At 40.5% G+C, this 18,644-nt stretch overlaps 1 protein-coding gene across 4 annotated transcripts in view; it reads right to left on the bottom strand.

Moving 5' to 3' along the window:
* Positions 1–2,204: 2,204 nt before the first annotated feature.
* Positions 2,205–18,644, bottom strand: part of ZFAND6 (zinc finger AN1-type containing 6) — a 37,920-nt gene continuing 21,480 nt past the window's right edge. For all 4 annotated transcript variants that reach the window (XM_086471519.1, XM_086471518.1, XM_009947342.2 and 1 more), the window contains 5 exons: positions 14,251–14,420; positions 12,916–13,027; positions 10,634–10,734; positions 3,747–3,860; positions 2,205–3,146 (listed from right to left, as the gene is read on the bottom strand). In XM_086471519.1, coding sequence (XP_086327645.1) covers positions 2,998–3,146; positions 3,747–3,860; positions 10,634–10,734; positions 12,916–13,027; positions 14,251–14,401 — 627 coding nt within the window. In that variant the 5' untranslated portion in view covers positions 14,402–14,420 and the 3' untranslated portion in view covers positions 2,205–2,997. The remainder of the gene's footprint in view (positions 3,147–3,746; positions 3,861–10,633; positions 10,735–12,915; positions 13,028–14,250; positions 14,421–18,644) is intronic.

Raw genomic sequence — 18,644 nt, 5'->3', positions numbered from 1 at the left:
TACTGTACCTAAGGTACAGCTCCATTCCAGCGACCACAAGAAACGGGTTTCACACAGTGATGTTTCATGCCATAGGACATGGGTAGAACCTGCTTACTCCAAAACCAAAACAAAAGCATGTTTCAAATACACACTGTGCATCTTGAGAAGCGTTCCGTGGTGCTGTGAGTGTGCCGGTATTAAAGCGCTCATCTGCTAACCTCAAGCTGATGACAAAAACCACAAAGCTCCACTAGTTACCCAGGCTGAGAGCAGACCAACCACCATGATGACACAGAGCCAATGCTGAAGCAAGCCAAGATGACAGGCCGTTCTTAGCGTGAGGGAAAGGTGGAGTTCCAGTCTAGATGCAAGCTCATGTATCAGGACCCTATATAATCTTTCAGTATTCTTAACCCTCAGAAACCCACACAAGCCAGGCCAGAGGTTTATTACACAGCTTTGAAGCAAGGGGTGCGGCAGCGGAATCTCCCAGTGCTGATGTGCCCCGCTGTCGGTACTGCCAGGGCCTGGCAAGGCGCGGTTGTTTCCTACTGTATCAAGGGCCAGAAGACTTGTTGCTTCCTAACGGGTGCCAGTAAAGGGAGTGTGTGGATTCCAGAGGCAGTTGCTTTTCTTGTACCTTTTCTTCTTTCAGTCTCTCAGATACCAGAAAATACAGACATGATTGCTTTTCTCCCCATTGTGCGAGCTACAGTGTCTCCTCTCTGCTTGGCCCAGAAGTATTGCTGTCAGATGAAAGACAGATTGGAGGGGAGGGCACGTAGGGGAGAGAAAAGGACACTTTTAGGAATAAAAGTAAGAGAGAGACCAGAAATAGGGAAGAGGGAGGAGTCAAACTGAGAAGAGAAGGATTAGAGAATAGGGAAGTAGCAGCAAAGAGAAAAGCAAACTTAGAAACACCCATCAAAGACAACACTGCTGCTCTTCTGTGCCCTGTGCTGTGCAAGAGGATGTTTAGCAAATGCTTTGAGGAAATAAGGATCTTTGACCCATAAAAAGGCAGACCATTACCAAAACTTGCTGGAAGGAGTTAGTTATTCCCTCTTTTACATTATTCCCTCTTTTACTACAAAAAAACCCAACATGTGCTTCATAGACTGTGGTTAAGCCATTTTTGCAAGCACAAGATACTTCATTTATTATTGGGTCTTGCAGATTACTTTCCATAACTATCTGATAGAGGAAGCTCCTTCTGCTGCATAGTGTTTATATGCTAAACGTAGTGCTTTATCTACTAATTGCCAGCCATTGCTTTTAAAGAGAATTCTGAATTTTAAAGGATGGAGCCAGCTTTGATTAAAAATTTAATGTTTTAAATAAAGCCATGCAATCTCATTTATTTCGCAAATGCTCCAAAGCAGAAGCAAGTTACCAAGGGGAATTTCAACTGTGGATCAGCACCATCTGGAGAGGAGTTAGTTCTGCTTTAGTATACTGTTAAGTTTGGTGATAAGCAGCAGCACTACACAAACCATTATTAAGTTATATAGAAGACCAAGGTGGCTGGATGGTTGAGGCACAGACAACTCTGATCGGACAAGACAGGCAGTCTTAATTAAAAGAATTACTGAGCACCCTCACAAGACAATAAAAGAGCAATTCCTCCTACCCCCAAAGGGGGATCCCTTACAAGCCTGTAGATCTGCTCAGGAGATTGTGGAGGGTGGTTGTCGTTCAACGCTGGTCTGCGGATTTCAAGCCTCAGGAGCAAGGACATCTCACTGGAGAAACGGTCTCAAGAACCATTCTCTGCCCTAACTTCAAGGAAGCGTGTGCCGTGCTGGCTGTCAGGTAGGAGGTCACAAACCCCACAGCCGTAGCTGCTCGGACCACAGTCACACGCACAGACCCATGGCCCAGTCCCTGGCCTCACCTGTTGTGCCTGTGGGTCTGCCCCAGCTGACTGACATTGTCACAAAGGACCCCAACTCCTGCCCGAGCGACACGCTGCACAGGAAGCATGGAGAACTCACAGGGCAAAAATGTATCCATGCACATAGTAAAAAGGTTCTGGAAACTGTAGTCTGATAGTTATAGATGAAAAGGTAAAAAAAGGAAGATCAGAAGTTATCTGGCACTGGGATACACACGGTCTCTGCGAATAAATACACTGTTAAGCAAAGGAATCACCAATGGAAGGTCCCCGTGAAAACAAAGCAAGAGAAATCCAATTTACATATACCAGTGACAGCCACAGGGGCTCCAATTTTTTTAAATTTTATTTAATCAAAGTTAAGACATGGATAAACATAAATACAGCACAGGTACTTCAGATCATTCTTCATATTTGTGTACAGACAGACTGATGGATGTAATTCCAATGAAACCTGCAGTCAATGAAGTGCATACAGCCTTCCCCCCACACACACAAAAACAAACCCCAATTTTTTAAAAAAAAACCACACAGACAATCTCAGCACACACTCTCATCACAAATGATTCATACATAAATAGGTAGAGGGTGCAAACAAGCTAATATGCGAACATGTATAACCTCTCGTTAATGGGAAAAAAAACAGAAGCAGCCATAATGATTAAAATACATTCAGTTACTGATAACTAGTTGTGCCATACGAGGCATTATCAAAAAAAAAGGAAATTGTGCTGCAGAGAAAAGCTATATACAACAAGAAAATAAACTGCAAAGTTAACGCATGCATGTTTTATCCTGGAAAAGCACAGCCCTCCAATATTTTCTCCACATTTGTTATAAAAGCCCTCTGCACTCAACTAAAATTAAAATGATCTTAAAGGATAATACTTGTAAAGTTTACTTAAGTCTTCAGCCACAGAAAACTGCAATGAAAATAAATGTTCAGAGTCATTTTCAAAACAAAAACAAAAACAAAAAATCTATTCATCTGATGACATGCATGATTAAAAGGTCTAGGCAAGATACACTGCTCTACGTTCCTGATGACTAAGGAAAAAAGCTCAAGTCAATTTAATCTGCAGATGGTCAGAGGATTTTTGTATTCCAGCAGAAGCAGCAGTTCAGATCTTCTGGATCTTTTCCCCAACAACTACAGGATTCTCTTTTCTGATTTTCTCAGCAGCGTCGGCTTTGTAGTTGTAAGAGCAACTGTGTACATCTGAATAACGGTGCATACCACAGTAAACGTTCCCACACCGACATTCAAACCCTGTGGACAGAAATATTGGCTTAGACATTTCAACATTCTTCATTACATTGGTTTGTTTTAAATCCTGAATGTGTTCACTCACTAGCAATAAATCTCAGTCACCAGTGTCAATCAGCCAAAGAGCCTCTGCTGCAGAAAGCATAAGAATCACAAATAATACATTTTTAAGCAATTACAGTAAGATTTGATTGACCATTTGCATGATACACGAGCACAAAACATATACCTAGAGACCTCCTGCTGCTCTTTGTCTTTGTTTATGAGTCTTCACCCCGCAGAACTCGAGTTTTCTTAGGCCCTTTCACCGAACCACCGCAAATGTCGTTAGTGACCGGCAGCAAACTATCAACCAATTCCTCAGCTAAGCTAATACTAAAGAGAAGTATTTGGAACCATGAACTTCATTTGAAGACAATAAGTTGAAAACCAAAAATAATACATGAATGATTAAATCTAGTAAGAGCCAGCCAAAAGCACCTTTGGCCAAGTTTTATTTCAAATCAACATCAAGATGACAATGCCCAGTTTTCCCCTTAGGAGAATCTTCCAAACGTCCAAAGCCTAAACAAGCCTAACAAAAGTGAAATCATTGTTTCTTACCAGTAAGTCCAACCTTCTTCCTGCACATGAAACAACGATTCTTCTTCTGTTTTGGTTTGTCAAGTGACTTGTCTTGTTCTTCAGGTGTAGGCTCTGCATTCTCTGACACTGAAGCTAACATTAAAGAAGTTAGTAAGAACAATGCAAAATAAAAAGTCTGTCTCTCTTCCCTTCCTCTGTTTAAGTCATACGATAATCTCAAGCCCATGTAGTAAATTTAGGCTCTAGGGTTAGCCAGTTTTCTGCAGCTTCTACATCTGAAGTGTAACGGACTCTCAGTAGTGGTACTGGAACTCCCTCCTTCTAGACCTTCAATATAATTTAAGGAGAGAATTCACTGAATGCTCGAAGTTCATAATACAAAAATACCATAAAGAAACAGAATAAATACCATTACGTTTAAGAGTAAGATTCAGTGCTGTCAGACTGGGGAAAGTAATCCCCACCAGTGTTACTAGTCCAGTTCCTAAAATCTGGTTCTAAGCAGCACTGTATTTACCAGGACCAGTTGAGTAAAACACTCCCTTTCAAACACTGAATCAACATTGGTTTTGCTGAAGGCTGCAATACTGAGGCTACACAAAATGCAGTGTTTCAGAACAATCTCCGCCACTGTGACACTGCTGCTCTTGCACACCTGGAAAAGGCCTATATAGGGGCTAGTCACTACCTGGGGTGAGATCCCACTAGCTCAAGATAGGCAAACTTACAGGGAGGGAGTACACTATCCTGAAACCCATAAGGAAGCAGATAAACACCTCATTTTAAAGACTTTTTCTAAGACAACTTTCAGCCTACTTTAATATTCTCTCGCATCTGAAAGACAGGTTACAGGTTGTATAGGAGAACGTAAACAAGTAATGGTAGTAGTATATGCCTGACCCAAGTAAAAATAGAAACTGGCTGGTTTTCATCAAGTATTTGCACATTCCTTACGTTACAGTACAGAAATAGAAACCAAAAAAATCCAGCTTAAATTTTAAGAAGGGCTAAGAGCCAACTTCTGCCTACCAGCCATCGCTAGATCACAGCAGGACAAGTCTCCAGTGAGTAAGGTACATGGAATCCAGCAGTATTTGCAGCAGAGCAAAGAACAAAAGTAAGCTCCAGCTGGGAGGAGTGTCAATGGAAGCAGAGCTAGAACCAACGCTGTAACGAAGGGGATACAACAGCAAGACCAGGCATTTGTCAGGGAAAAGGCCGCAGGCATCTCTATGCAGCTGGACTTTTGTTAGATGGAAGCTGTCAGATGCAGCTCTGTGCTAGCTCTACGCCAGTCCACTGCTATTCTGCATGACAATTCTGGTGGGTTTTTTTTCCTGTGCTTCTATTCTGATGATTTTTTTTTAAAGGAAAGGACACTTTACACTTTTTAAATGTGTTGAAGCATTGCACTCTGTACCAAGCAACATCAATAGGTAACGAAATACCTGACTGCCAGCACAGACTTTGCCCAAGTGGTCAGTATATTCCAAAGGAAGGTAAGAATCAAAAGCAGTAAGGATTAAAAGCTGTCAGGTAAGAATCAGTAGTGGTAAGACTTACTCAAAGTAATGATGATGCAGCATCATACAGAACAGACATTGCAGTGTTTATTAATTCATTAAGAAAGCTTCACGCCACGAAACAGCAGCTGACATGCTCAAGTTTGTACTTCCTGTTGTAGCAAATCCAGTTACCTCCATCTAAGTTTTACTAAAAGCCTCTCTAACTATTAGCCAAATTTAGGAAAAACTGGCGCTGTTCCCTACATAACACGCTCTTACACATACATACTTACATTTTCTTTGTGCGTATGGCAGTCATTAAAAAGGTTTAAAAATATTTTAAGGGCTGCTGCTCACTGTAGAACTGAGTGGGAAGATTCTTCTACTGCTGCCACGAGTCACTTTGTATCTACTGGAGTAACCATAAATTTAGATCTCAATTTGCTTTTGCAAAGCAGCCAGAGATTTGACTCAAAATCCTCTACGATAATCATGAATATCCCAACCACCTTTAGATGACGGAGTGCCAGTGTTCAGTGCCCTGTCCATAAGCTGGCTGTGACGAACACAGTAGAAAAGAGCCAGGTAAAATGGAATACCACCCAGTTTGGAGCTCGCAGGAAATATGCTGCAGCCACTCCCAGCTGCTGTACTTTGTCTGGATTCCAGGATGCTGCTGCCTGCTTTGCTTGAACCAATTCCCACTGTTCCCCAGCCCCAGCTCTGCCTTTAGCTGGAGAACAGAAGCACTGGCAGCTCCAGTACAAGCTGCCAACTAACCAAAAAGCAGTACAGCACGAAGACACACTCATTTTTCCGGAGCTGACGAGTTGGCCTCACCACTAGAAGCTCCCTGTTTCACAGAGCATGTTCTTAGCTGATCAAAACAAGCAGAGCCTGGATTTCCTCCTACAGGCAGAAGCTTTTGCTACTGCTTTGTGCCAACCCTGCTTGAACTTCGCTGTACTCTGACCGTGAAAACAGCACTGTAAGATAAAGTGCGCTCCAGTCCTTGCATCCCTGCAGGCACACCACAGAACCCCGTGCATTTGCTGCAAGACTCCTGACGCCTCATCTGTTCTCTCCTTTTTCCCCCACTCTGGCTGGTTTACATTTGTCACCCCTGCATTACTAGGTCCCTCATTCCCACAGGAAGAGTATGACCAGCTACATTTACCTCTGAAGTGCATCTGACCACACCTAGGAAGAAGAATACCCACTCCTCTAGAGGAATGAACTGTGAAGTTAATCCGAAGCAGATGATCAGTACTTCCTAAAATTTTAACACTAAGCTGAAGTAATCAGCCCAAAATATAGTTTCAGTGTTAGGAAGAGGTAAATTAAATAAGAGCGAGCACACCTACCTACAGATTTTAGTTTTACATCGCTCTCGTGAATGTTTCCTTTCTCCCTAGAGCATTCATCCAGTAAATCAGGATATCCTACATTATTTTCTATGCTCATACCATAATCTTACTCTACCTGCAAGCCTCTGGTACTGTCACAGAAATCTGAAGTATCCATCAATTCCTCTCCAGTACTGTCTACTGAGCTAGCCCTGATAAGGTCCACTGAGGTTGACGCCATTAATTCAACAGCATTCACCTTAGGTCCAGGTTATTTCCACGTAAAATTCTGTAGCAACTTAATTGTTTTAATATAAACTTTTCAACTTCGTCAGCAATGACTGAATTATTGAACTGTTGTACCTCACTAAAACCCTAGATGAGGTGACTTCATTCAGAAGCACAGCCACGTACCTTTTAACTAGGTATCCAAATCTTAGTTTGTGGTTTGATTTTTCGAAACAGTAACCACACCATTACACGACTGACCGCATTTTGCAATGCTAGTGTATGGACCTCTGCAATTCGCAGTGAGTCCAAAAATCAGAGCAGCTGTTTTGGCTCTCAGAAATTTTCAGCCTCAAAGAGGCTGAGAGCCCCGCTGTTAATGCTACTTATACTTTAGCTCTATGTTCTTGAGTTTTAAGAGCTCTATAAGCTACATGGTGGAGGGCTCCTGCCTTCCACGACAAGTTTCATTTACCTTTAAAAACCTTCCTGAAATATAAAGCATGAATCCTAACCTGGATGGCTTTAAATTCATTAATCCTTGAGAAATGAGGCACCCCTACCCACTTGCAGCCTTGCTGGGAGGCAGCCCTGTTAATCCCCTGGCTAACAAATAAGGAATCCTGACTGGCTAATCCTAACGGGCTGTAATGCTGAGCAAAAGGTACAACAGCCCATGAGACAACCTAAAATGTGTTGGAGAGATGCTCAGAATAGAAGAAAGCTGCTAGAAAAGCTGGATTGTACCTTAATGAGTTTCATTTTAAGTCATCTTCAACAGTATGTTCATGATCTTTAAGAACACTGAAGGAAGAAAGCCCATTCTATTAGCCCCTATCTAGCATCTGGGCTTTCTGCAGTGTTCCATAACCACAAGCACAATCACTAGATGTAAAAATCTATATTTACTGACATATTCTATAGTTTTCCTCTATTTCTTTTACTATGCATAAATCTAATGAAGACAAATCTGAACTGCTCTTTGGGATTTTTACCTCTTTGTAGTTTTAGCTTGTCTGCAAACAGCAAGGGCTGTGTGCACACAGTTCAAGTCCCATTCATCTGTCTGCTTTAAAAAAAATAGCAATTTTATTTTAGCTTAAGTTTAAGAAAGCTTAACTATTCACCCCATCTTTCACTCATTGTTACTGTAGCCTAGTAAATTTTGTTAAAGGGCATATTAAGGAGACCTCAACTAAATACAATAGATTAACTTATTACACAAGTACCATAGAACAATTTGCCCAGAACAGACATTCCAAGGAAGCAAGATTTTTATCAGAATACATACTGAACAAGTGATCAAAGCAGACATAGTTTCTTTTTCCCTCCCCTACATCCCCTACAGAGGCAGCATTACAAGGTCTTCAGTCTGGGACCAACTACCACACATTTCTGTGTGGTTTTTTTAAATGCTATAAAACTAGACAATACTAAATAACTTTGATTCACACATTTCTATTACACTCTTGACAGCAGCCTAAAATTCAAATTCTGAAGGGGGGGGGGGATCATTTTAGGATGCTCAATTTTGACAACAATTCAATGAAATCCAATTAGCATCCATTATAAGTTGCTTTCTTTCCAAACTTCTATTTTCAAAGCCCAATACTGGAAACACTACATTTTCTATGATTTTCAGTTAAGGGATAACACAGAAGCAATTCTTCAAGGAGGCTGACCCTGCCACAGTGAGTTATAAATAGGGATTGTAATTTAGAACTGCAATTACGTGGTGGTGGTGTTCTTAGTTTAGGAATCACTATGGTACAAAGAAAAGGACACAGGACACAGTTGAGTACTCCACACCTGGCACAGGTTGATCCTTGAACAAATATGCCCCTGAAATCAAAGCTTCTAGTTGAGAAACACATCTTTTATCTTCTCATACGCAGAATTAGCTTTAGCAGAGAATTAGAAAGAATATAAATGCATCCAAATGGTTAAGAAAGACACTCCTCTGAAAACTTGCTGGGAAAAGTCTTTTCACAGGCCCAAGTCACCTCACAGTATAAGCATCAAAGTTTATTTTAAAATAAAGCACTCCCCCCACCTCCCAGTGAAAAAAAAAAAAAAACAGTAGATGCTGCAAACCTAGAGTTTCAACTTACACCTAAGCCAAGCAAGTAAGAAACATATGTAAACAGAGAGTCTAATTCAGGCACTGGATGGAAGACAAAGAATTATGAGACTAACAGAAAGAAGAAGAAAAAAAGAGACAGGGCAGTAGGAAGATCAGCTTAGAGAAGTTGCCTTTATATTCTCTGACATATACCAGCATAAACCTCCAGTGCAATATTCATGTGCCTGAGGTGTTCTACTTCTGAGGTTCCCAGAAAGGGATGTTCCTGCAAGGGGTTACAGCTGGCATGGAGCACATCCCAGGTTCCCCATACTGCAGAAGACAGATGAAAGTAGAGCCCTATCTGCATTACTCAGGGGTATATCAAATAAAAATCTAACTTGTGCAAGCCTACCTCTGCTGTCCAAATATACAGCACTTACGAAGCATAAGCCTTTTCAGCACTTGCTCTTCTCTCAAGCTGGGAAAGGCCACATATGACTGATCTAACATTAAGAGCATGCCTTCTGTGCGCGTTGTCAAGACTGAGGCAATAAGAGTTCTCAGCTCCAGAAAACAAACTAACTAGCAGGTATTAGAACATATGTCTAGAATGTATCTTTAAGAGTAAACATGTTCCTACTAACTGACATCTCAAAGACTAGTACAAAGTTGCACAGCATTAAAACCTACTCTGAGTTTTACAGCTGCTGTTTGTGTGACCAAGCAGATGGCTTTCCTCAGTGCAGCAACTGAATAATGACTCTTCTACTCCACCCTACAAAAAGGGAGAGCTCAGGTCTAGAAAAGTATCTGAAAAAGCAGAACTATGATACCAGAGGTACAATGAAAGAGCTTATATTTAGCATCTTTAAATGGAATTACATGCTGTATCTGTGGAAAACCCAAACTCCTATGTTTAGACTAGTCTACAGAAACAGAACTCCACCCACTAAGCCTTAGCTGTGTCAGCAGAAGTAAAGGCAGAATACTTACTGACTTACCTTTAAATAGCGTTTATAAAGTCTACGGATTACAAGTGTGAGCAAATTTTCTATACTATCTGGCATTTTTACATTTTCCTAAGAAATACTATTAGAAACTCTTTAGTTTTAAGCTCTGCAAGCCTGCACACAAAAAGAAAAAAATCAAAGGGAAAAAAGAACTTTACATTGCACCAGCAATAAGCAGTTTAGACCAACATAGTTAAAATCACCCACTTGGCCATTTTCCTTCAGGCTGGAGTTTGGGGATAGGTAATTTTATATTTGATAAAGTGAATTTCAGTGGGTCAAAACACTACACCACTACAGTTCATAGCTGAAAGCTTCTTTTATAGGTGTTTCATGTTTATACAAAATACTAACACTGTTCTAACAGCTGTGTTGTAACACCCTCTATCACAAATATGCTCATAAATTTCTGCAGTATTTGCTGCAAATTACTACACTGAGAAGTAACACACTCAAAGTTTTATTTACATGTAATAGCTGCCACAAAGACCAAAAGCAGATTGATTTACGATGTGCATTTCCAACACCAATTAACACACTTGTTATGGCAGATACTGAAATCACCAGTTAAACATAGACGTTTTCAGTTTAAGACTTGCCTTTTAAGAAAGTTTATCCTTATTTTACCTTCAGATTTCACAGATTATTTGGGTTGGAGATTAAGCCATCTTTTGAACAGGAATGTATTAAGAACAGCCAAAGTTTTAAAAACATTATTCTTAAGTTCTGTCTCTGAAAACTAGGCACCAACCTTGCAAATCTTCTGTCTCGGGTACTGTTTTGTCCACAGCCGTACTATCCGGTTGGGATGACGCTACAGATTCTGTTAAAAGTGACTGACTTGACACAGGGCTGGGGAGCAAAAAAGAATTATGATTTTAATGAGGTATGCCCATGTTCTATAGCGCATTCCCGAAAAAATACTTAGAGTATGTCTTGATGAAAGAGCATGCCAAAACTTTTCACTCTGAAGTTGTTTCTGCAACCATTTAAAAACACCAGTGTCCAAGAACACTGGCCATTCTGATGAAAAAGTTAAACATTTTTGCATTCATGCTGAATGCAATAAACCAGTTCAACTATAAAAAGAGAAAAAATATTTTGGAGTAGTTTGGCATACCATGCTTCCACATCGAAGCAACAATGCACCATTCAGTATGCAAGGACTTTTACACTTTAAGTCAGCAAGATAACTGCAGAGGAGCTACTTTTGGTATTCTAGTGATACGAACGAGAAAACTGCAGCACGTCAATGCTCCCAGTAACAAAGCATCTGCAGCTGTATACAGAACCCCTTAGATTTTTGCACTGTAAAGTGACGCTGGACAAACTTCTCAACTCTGTCAGCCATACTGCTAAAATCACAGCACGGCTGAAAACTCAGATGAATACCCTGGAGAGCTATGGGAGAGAGATTCGACACTAGCAGTCACTCACAGGCAAGCTGCTCATCCAAGCAGCTCTACTGTGGAACAAGACAGCACTCAAGTCCCAAACTAGAGGCAGCACTACTCCATTTGCCCAATTTGTTTCTCCCTTTCCACTTAGGGATTCACTCTTAACGCAAGAAACTGGCTTATCCAGCAGCCCATTATGAACCAGCAAAGCCCTACCAGTAGCCCATGACGCAATGACAGGGCACTGGAGTTGCAATTTTAATTGTGAAGAATTGCATACAGGCCTTCAGCTGCAGGTTTGGTCACCTACAAAAGGGCATTCAATTTACTGGATGTCTCCTCGAAGTACCATAACTCTGAGATACAACCAGAGACTGAAGTTGAATCCCTGCTTTTACTTTGGAAAAAAGAACAAGTGACACTGATTTTTTTTTTCCCCCAGAGTGAGTCTAACAGCAACCTTTCACTCATTTCTCCTGTAACCAGTAACCAAGTTAGTGATCAGAGATACCTCTTTTCTCTTTCATGGTATTATAAAGGTTGTGTGAGAAAACAAACCCAAGGCACTGTAATTGGTTCACCTCTGTGCATTGACTTGGATGAAGGGTTTTTTATTGGTTTGTTTTGTTTTTGTTTTTTAAACACATACCAGAAGAGTTGTATTAGGACAAGATAACCATTTTCTACACCCATTAGAAATCCCAGAATGGAAAGACCAAATATAGCATCAAGCATGGCACCTAGCTCTCAGTTCATATGCAGGATCCAAGCATGAGATAACACCTCCTATAAAAAGCTAAGGAGTAGAAAACAGTCTGAACAGAATCAGCCAACACTAACTGATGAAGTCACCCTCAGCCTTGTGTTTTACTACATTCTGATTTTTAAAGGAAAGTTGGAATGAATATTACCCCCCGTTAGCTTCTATAGTATAAGACACCAGCATTTTTCACTCAAAAAATTTCCAAAGTACTTAAGCCACCATTGATTGTGTCATTCTAAACTGACACACAGTCCATAAATATAAGCAAATATTTAGTTTTTACAAATTGAGAGCACTTAGTAAGTCTGAGCGATTTACAAGAGGACATTATGTCTCCCTGAATAATTCAGTTGGAAATTACTTGTTTAATAACAAATCAGTTCAGTAGCACAACTTGTACTAAGATTCAGGTATCTCTCCCCTGTTCTAATATGCTCCACTTTTTGCAGAGCAACTAGTTTGTTAACACATTATCATACATTTATTGATGAGCGCTCTAGTAAACAGCTTTCTGCCATATTACAAAACCCTGAAATTTCTAAGATGTAAAGAGCTCTCCTTTGGTAAATATACAACCAACCACACATGGTGGAACCAGAAGAGTAGCCAGATAAATCTCTGTAGAACAGCACAAAACTGGCAATGCTCCTATTTGAGGCTAAATTCTAAAGATGAATTTGCATCTGAATGCAAGACGTAGCTAACAGAGCAGCTACTATTGACTGGGAGATCCCATGCTTTAACGTTAGCAGTTAAATCTTACATGTTTTCCTAATCCTGGTCCTAGCATTTAATTATGCAGTATCAGTACAGGGCATTTAATCATCTTGATACAGTTTTTCTTATGTAAAAACACAAACAGCAACAGCTTACCTTGGCTGCATAGACGGAGTCGATGTAGAATCTAAAGTTGACTGAGTTTCCTGGGTGCTGCCTTCTGTGCACTGAACCGGTAAGGATTCAGTTATACTACTGACAGAAGTTGCTGGAAGGAAGACAGTAACGTAAAATGTGTTACACTATTTCCTAGGATTACAAAAGTTATACAATGCAATTATTCTTCGACCCCCATGACACCAGCCAGGGAACTAATTGAATCTCAGCCTATATCATAATGAAACATAATTTTACAACAAGTAATTATGCTTGGCCATCTTTTGATCACGTTCCAGCCCCAGGCCCCCAGAAGTTACACATCACAAAGTTTTGAAGCTGAAGCTTTAAAAGTTACTATTTTCTGCTAATTAAAGCATCTACAAACAGCTTTCTTAGCATAAACTGCAGTATTCTGATATGACAAGCTTTTTTGTTTAAAAAAACCCAAGATGGATCTGTGAGAAACAGTAGTGTAGCATCCTAATGCCATTTAGGATCCATTTTGGATCCCCAGGTTTCAATAGAAGCTATTACTTCGATTTTAAAGTCAAGTTAATACTAAAGTCAAGGAGGGAAGTCTTCAAGAGCGCACCATTAGGTTCCTCACTGTCAGTATTCAGCCAAGCCAGAAGAGATTTTTAGAAGCTCCAGGGAAGCACTCCCTAACCTTCTTCCCCCAACAGAACACACTGAAGTTGAAAACATCAGGGTGAGAAGAGCAGAGAAAAGGTTCCTCTTTCTGAGGGCACTACCATTAATTTAAACGGGGGAGAGCCCTCTAGCTCTTTTTAGAGAGCAAATGTAGAAAGACAGCACTTATTTCAATGGAAAATCTGCTTTGTAGGGAAGACCATAGTACTTAGGGCACTGGGCCAAAGAGAGCAAAAAGTACCTCTATCTGAAGTTAGGAGAAACTACTCTTAAGAAGTGTCTACAGGATAATCCTTCAGCATCAGGCTGCAGAAATTAAATACCTGTACTTGAAATGCTTTTCACAAACATCCCCCAAGCTAAGTGTTCTCTCTACTGCCAGTAATTTCAGGAAAAATATGTTAGTACAGTACTTTTTTCTGCATTTTTATATCTTCAAATTGGAAACACTCAGATTAACACAAAAGGAATTAGCAAGAGTCTACTTCTGAGTGGATTAATCACAGCACGATTATATTATGAGCATTTCATCCAAGCTCATTCCAGAAGGTAAGATACTTGAATAAAAAGGTTTGCACTAATACTCCTATACTTTTAGTATTTGGACACAATCAGGAAGCAAGTTGCTGTCTGCTGTGTCATTCTGAGTTGTTCAAACAGATGTATGTTAGCGTTACTTACCAGGAGGGCTAATTCTACCATTACTGTTCTGCCTTTGAAGATGTTCTTTGTAGCAGACTGAACACATGCCGTTTGTACGAGGATTCCCATAAAATCCGCAACCAGTGGAACAAAGCATAGGCACTTGGCTACGGTTAGTTTCTTGAGCCATTTTCCCTTCTTCTATAAACCTGAAATTGATACATACAACCCAGTAGTTAGAGGCCGAAGAAAACTCTTCTTTTACAGTTGACATTTGAAAATCTAGAGTTTCCTATAACTCAGCAAGAATATCTTCCAGAAAAGATGCCTTGCAGGCAACTCAATGCCCTTTCCTTAAAAGTCTATGAAGTCTACCCAATAGTACAAATACAGTCATACGTATGCTTTGCATGACCCATACATACATAGCCTTCCAGCTCCACCATTTTATGGTCAACATATAGTCAGCAAAGAAAAGTAATTTTAGAAAATATTGGAAGTATTACTGCTTCTAGCAGCAAGTTAAAGGGAGGGGGACACCTATGCTGAAATCTTAAAACTTGAACACCTGATACAGTGAATGAGAACTATAAAATGAAAGGCAAGCATGACAATACATGCTTACTTACTACGTAACAATTATAATTAACAACAGTCACATGAATTCACAAGTTACTGTTTAGTCACTGCATGATTAGTGAAGGACAACACAACCACTTACCACAAAACCCGTATTATGATTTTTCACGTGCAAAAAGACAATCACCCTTTCAGTCAAAAATATTAGACTAGATATATATACCTCCTATTTTCAGTGTATTTTCACACAAAATTGTTATGAGAAATAAGAGGTAACTATCAAGGCAACTGATATAACATCCTTAGATTTATTTTTCATATACACTGTACGATTTGTACTTTTTGCCCCTGGCTTGTAAAGATCTGTAAACCTTCTTAACACAAGAAAATTGCAACAAATTACTAGTTCAGCAGTGTTCTGAGCCTCCTAACTATTCTTAAACGATCTAACTTGTAAATTAGCTATTGACATCTGTCATTCAGTGAGATAAAATTAATTTTCCATTTTTTGCCCCCTCCATAAACACATTCTTGCCCTTTTTTGTATCAGTTTTGAAAGAAAAAACCTTCTTAAGAAACTAAGAATCTCAAGGTACCAATTACTCCATTCAAGATCAACTTAGACCTACCAATTTATAATTCCTGATTAAAAATTAGATTGAAGCATGGATAATTTTAATTCTTGCAAGTCAAAACAAAGATAAGCGATACTACTGAAAAAACCCAACAACAACCAACCCACAATCTTTCAAGTAGCATCAGAACCTATCTCAAAAGCAAAGGAAAGAAAATCCAGAGGGGGAAAGGTTTCACGATATTTGAATACTTAACCAATTGCTGAGTTATAAAACTAGATTAAACCACAGTAAGAAGTACACCAGGGTAAAAAGATTTCCTTTTACGTAAGATTTGTTTGAAGCCAAATACAAACAAGTTTCCCATTATTTTGTTTTTAGACAAATATCCTCATCTCCCCTCACACCCACATCCACTGCATTTTGGTTTTATTTCCCCCAAAGCATATGAAATCAACACCTCAAAACAAACCTCTGGGTTGCAAAGCTAAGAGCCCCACAGAAATGACATTCAAGTCTTCTGTTCACAGCAATAAGGTACTCTAACAATAAGAAAGTATTCAAGATAAGACAGGGAAGATGTACAGGCAGGAAAACAAAAAAAATCTGATATTCATCTTCAACCTGCAATTAAGCTTACTTCAGCTTTTGACTGCACTCCCCCACCCCAATATAGAAGCATTTGCTTTCAACATACAAAGCCCCCATTGACCTCAAACGACAGCTAAATTTGATTTTGCTGAAGTACTGTACTTGTAGCTGAAAGAGCACTTTCATCCCTGCCTTTCTCCAGACAGTCCTTTAGAATGAAACGGCAAGTAGCACATGTGGGAATAATTCTTACGCTGGGCCAAACATTCAGCAAAGCCATTTCAGGAGAGTGTAAACGAACAGTTTTCTGTGCTTTGGTAACTCAAACCAATCTAAAGCTGAAACCTTACTCAAGCCACTCTCTGCATAGAATGCTTAAGATTGAAAGACTAATTAAAAAGACACTTTGGACGGAATATTTTAAAGGCTAATACAAATTCAATGTCAAAATACAAGTATTAATCCTTTTAATTTTAGACAGCAGCACACTAAAAGAACCACACCACACTAACTTTCAAAATGTACCATGACTGCCTTTCTGTTCAATCGTTAGCTTCAAGCACCACATAGGAACTCAGTAACAGCACCAGTTACTGCTATTTTCTCACTCCAACACAACCGTTGCTGAAGGGACCAAGTCCTAATGCAATCACAGCATAACAATTTCTAACATGGCCATAAAAAAAAAGTCTGCTCCAATTCAATAAACAAATTGTGAAAGGTGCACAAAGATGCCCAGAAGAAAAACAAGAAAAGCTGGACTGAGTTCTAGCTAAGCCAGTTCCCGAGTTCATTAACCAGTGGATCCTGCCACCAGCCGAAGCACAAGCCACTGGCATGAGGCTCCAGAACATTTAAATCTCCAAAGGGAAGTGCCAGGGATTCTTCTGAAGAGTTTTAATAAAAGCCACAGGAAGTGGAAGATCCTTCATTGCTTGCTAATATTTGGGGAATAAAATGGAGAAGAGATAGGATCAAACTGATGCAATGTTATGAAGTCAAACAAGAAAGAAGTTGAACCAATACAACAGCTTGTTGCATTCATAAGGCAGCAGTTGCATGCAATCCCCTGCACCATCTCTGGTGCTCAGCTGGACCCTTACCCACCCAGCAGGTTTCCTGACCCACCAAAAAACCACTAGGGAAAAAAGCCATCACCACCATAGAAAGTTTTCTGACAGTTCAGTGAGTTCAGTCAGTTCACACACACACACACCCACCCCCCCACCTCCAAAAAAAAAACAAAAATAAAAAGGAAAAAAAGCACAACACAGGAGAAAAAACTCTGGAACTGATGCAAGGGATGACATGTGACCAGGAGGAACAACACACATTTTAGCAGCCTGTAAGCTGCTGAGATGGTTGAACTGATCTATCTGAACCCTAAAGCCATAGAACACCAAACCACTATAATAAGGTCTTGCTCCCCAGCTTCTCACTCCCTCTTCCATGCTGTTCCCTCCCTCTCAGTGCTCACATGCACCAAAACGAATGAAGTGATCAAACTCAACAAACCAAACACTCCATCTTTTGCCAATTAGTTTTAACATAGACTGGTTTCCAAGTTTGTGCTTGTCATGTGTGCATGAGAGAGGGTCTAGCTGAAGACACATGTGGAACCACTTGTTTCGGCAGCAAAGCAGACAAAGTATTAGGATAATCACTATCCAAAAACAGGCATTGAAAATATAAGGGAATAGAGATCCAAGTGCTGGTGGTTCCTGCCACCGCACTTCAGACATGCCTCTCCTGTACACATCCAGCGCCGCAGGAGAGCAAAGGCCAAGATGACACAGCACTGTGCCTCAGGGACTGGACTGTTCCTCCTCACAGCTCTGGCAGGAGTCAAACAGCTGCAAGCAGAGCAGCCGGACTCTGTCCCCATCTCACACACAAACAGCAAGAGATCATTGAGCAGATGTTTTGGGGGGAAGGAAGACCTCCCCTTACCCCAGTTCTTGGCTCAGCTTCAGATGATTTTTGTTTCAAAACTGCCCCTAATTCCTCATGCAGGAAGATCCACCGTATTGCTGAGCCCAACCACCACATAAACCAGTAATGGTGGGTTGTCACTGCAACTGCAGCCTTGAAAGTGCTGTGAAAGGGGGAAGCCTGCTCCCTGCTGTGCACCCCTGCCCCTTCCTCTAGTCAGATCAGTTCATCCATCTGATGGAAACCACAGGACTAGTTGTTCTGGTGGACTGGAGAGCTTGCTGATCTGACAGAAGATCAACTCTAGAGAATTGACATACAGTGCAAAGGAAGCGACAAGGGTAAAAATAGGACAACTCTTTTTAGGGGCAGCTAGCCCTTGCTGATCAACAAGGCTACTGTAAAATACACCCTAGTGCACACCCGATCCATAGCTTCAAAACTGGTCTCCTGGCTTGGCTTCAGTACAAAACTTGAAGCAACTTCATCACTGAAGTGACAGCAAGGTCTTGGAATCAACACGTATGTCCCACTCAGCTTGAGGTGTCACAAAACAAATACGGAGCTTGTAAAGCTGCTGGAAATACCTCTGGGCTCTGCCCGCTCCCCCCCCAGCTGTGCTTGCACAACGTTCATAGGGTCATACCTGTTACTCTGAATGAAGAACTGAATCGACTGAATCAAGAAAAAAAAAGAACCAAACTCTTCACAGTATTTTAAGTGTGTTCCCTGCTCTTCTTTATAGTATAGTTGTAT

The sequence above is a fragment of the Leptosomus discolor genome, chromosome 11 (genome assembly GCF_034619465.1).
Source record: "Leptosomus discolor isolate bLepDis1 chromosome 11, bLepDis1.hap2, whole genome shotgun sequence".
Taxonomy (NCBI): Eukaryota; Metazoa; Chordata; class Aves; order Leptosomiformes; family Leptosomidae; genus Leptosomus; species Leptosomus discolor.
This window is presented reverse-complemented; position numbering and strand designations above follow the sequence as displayed.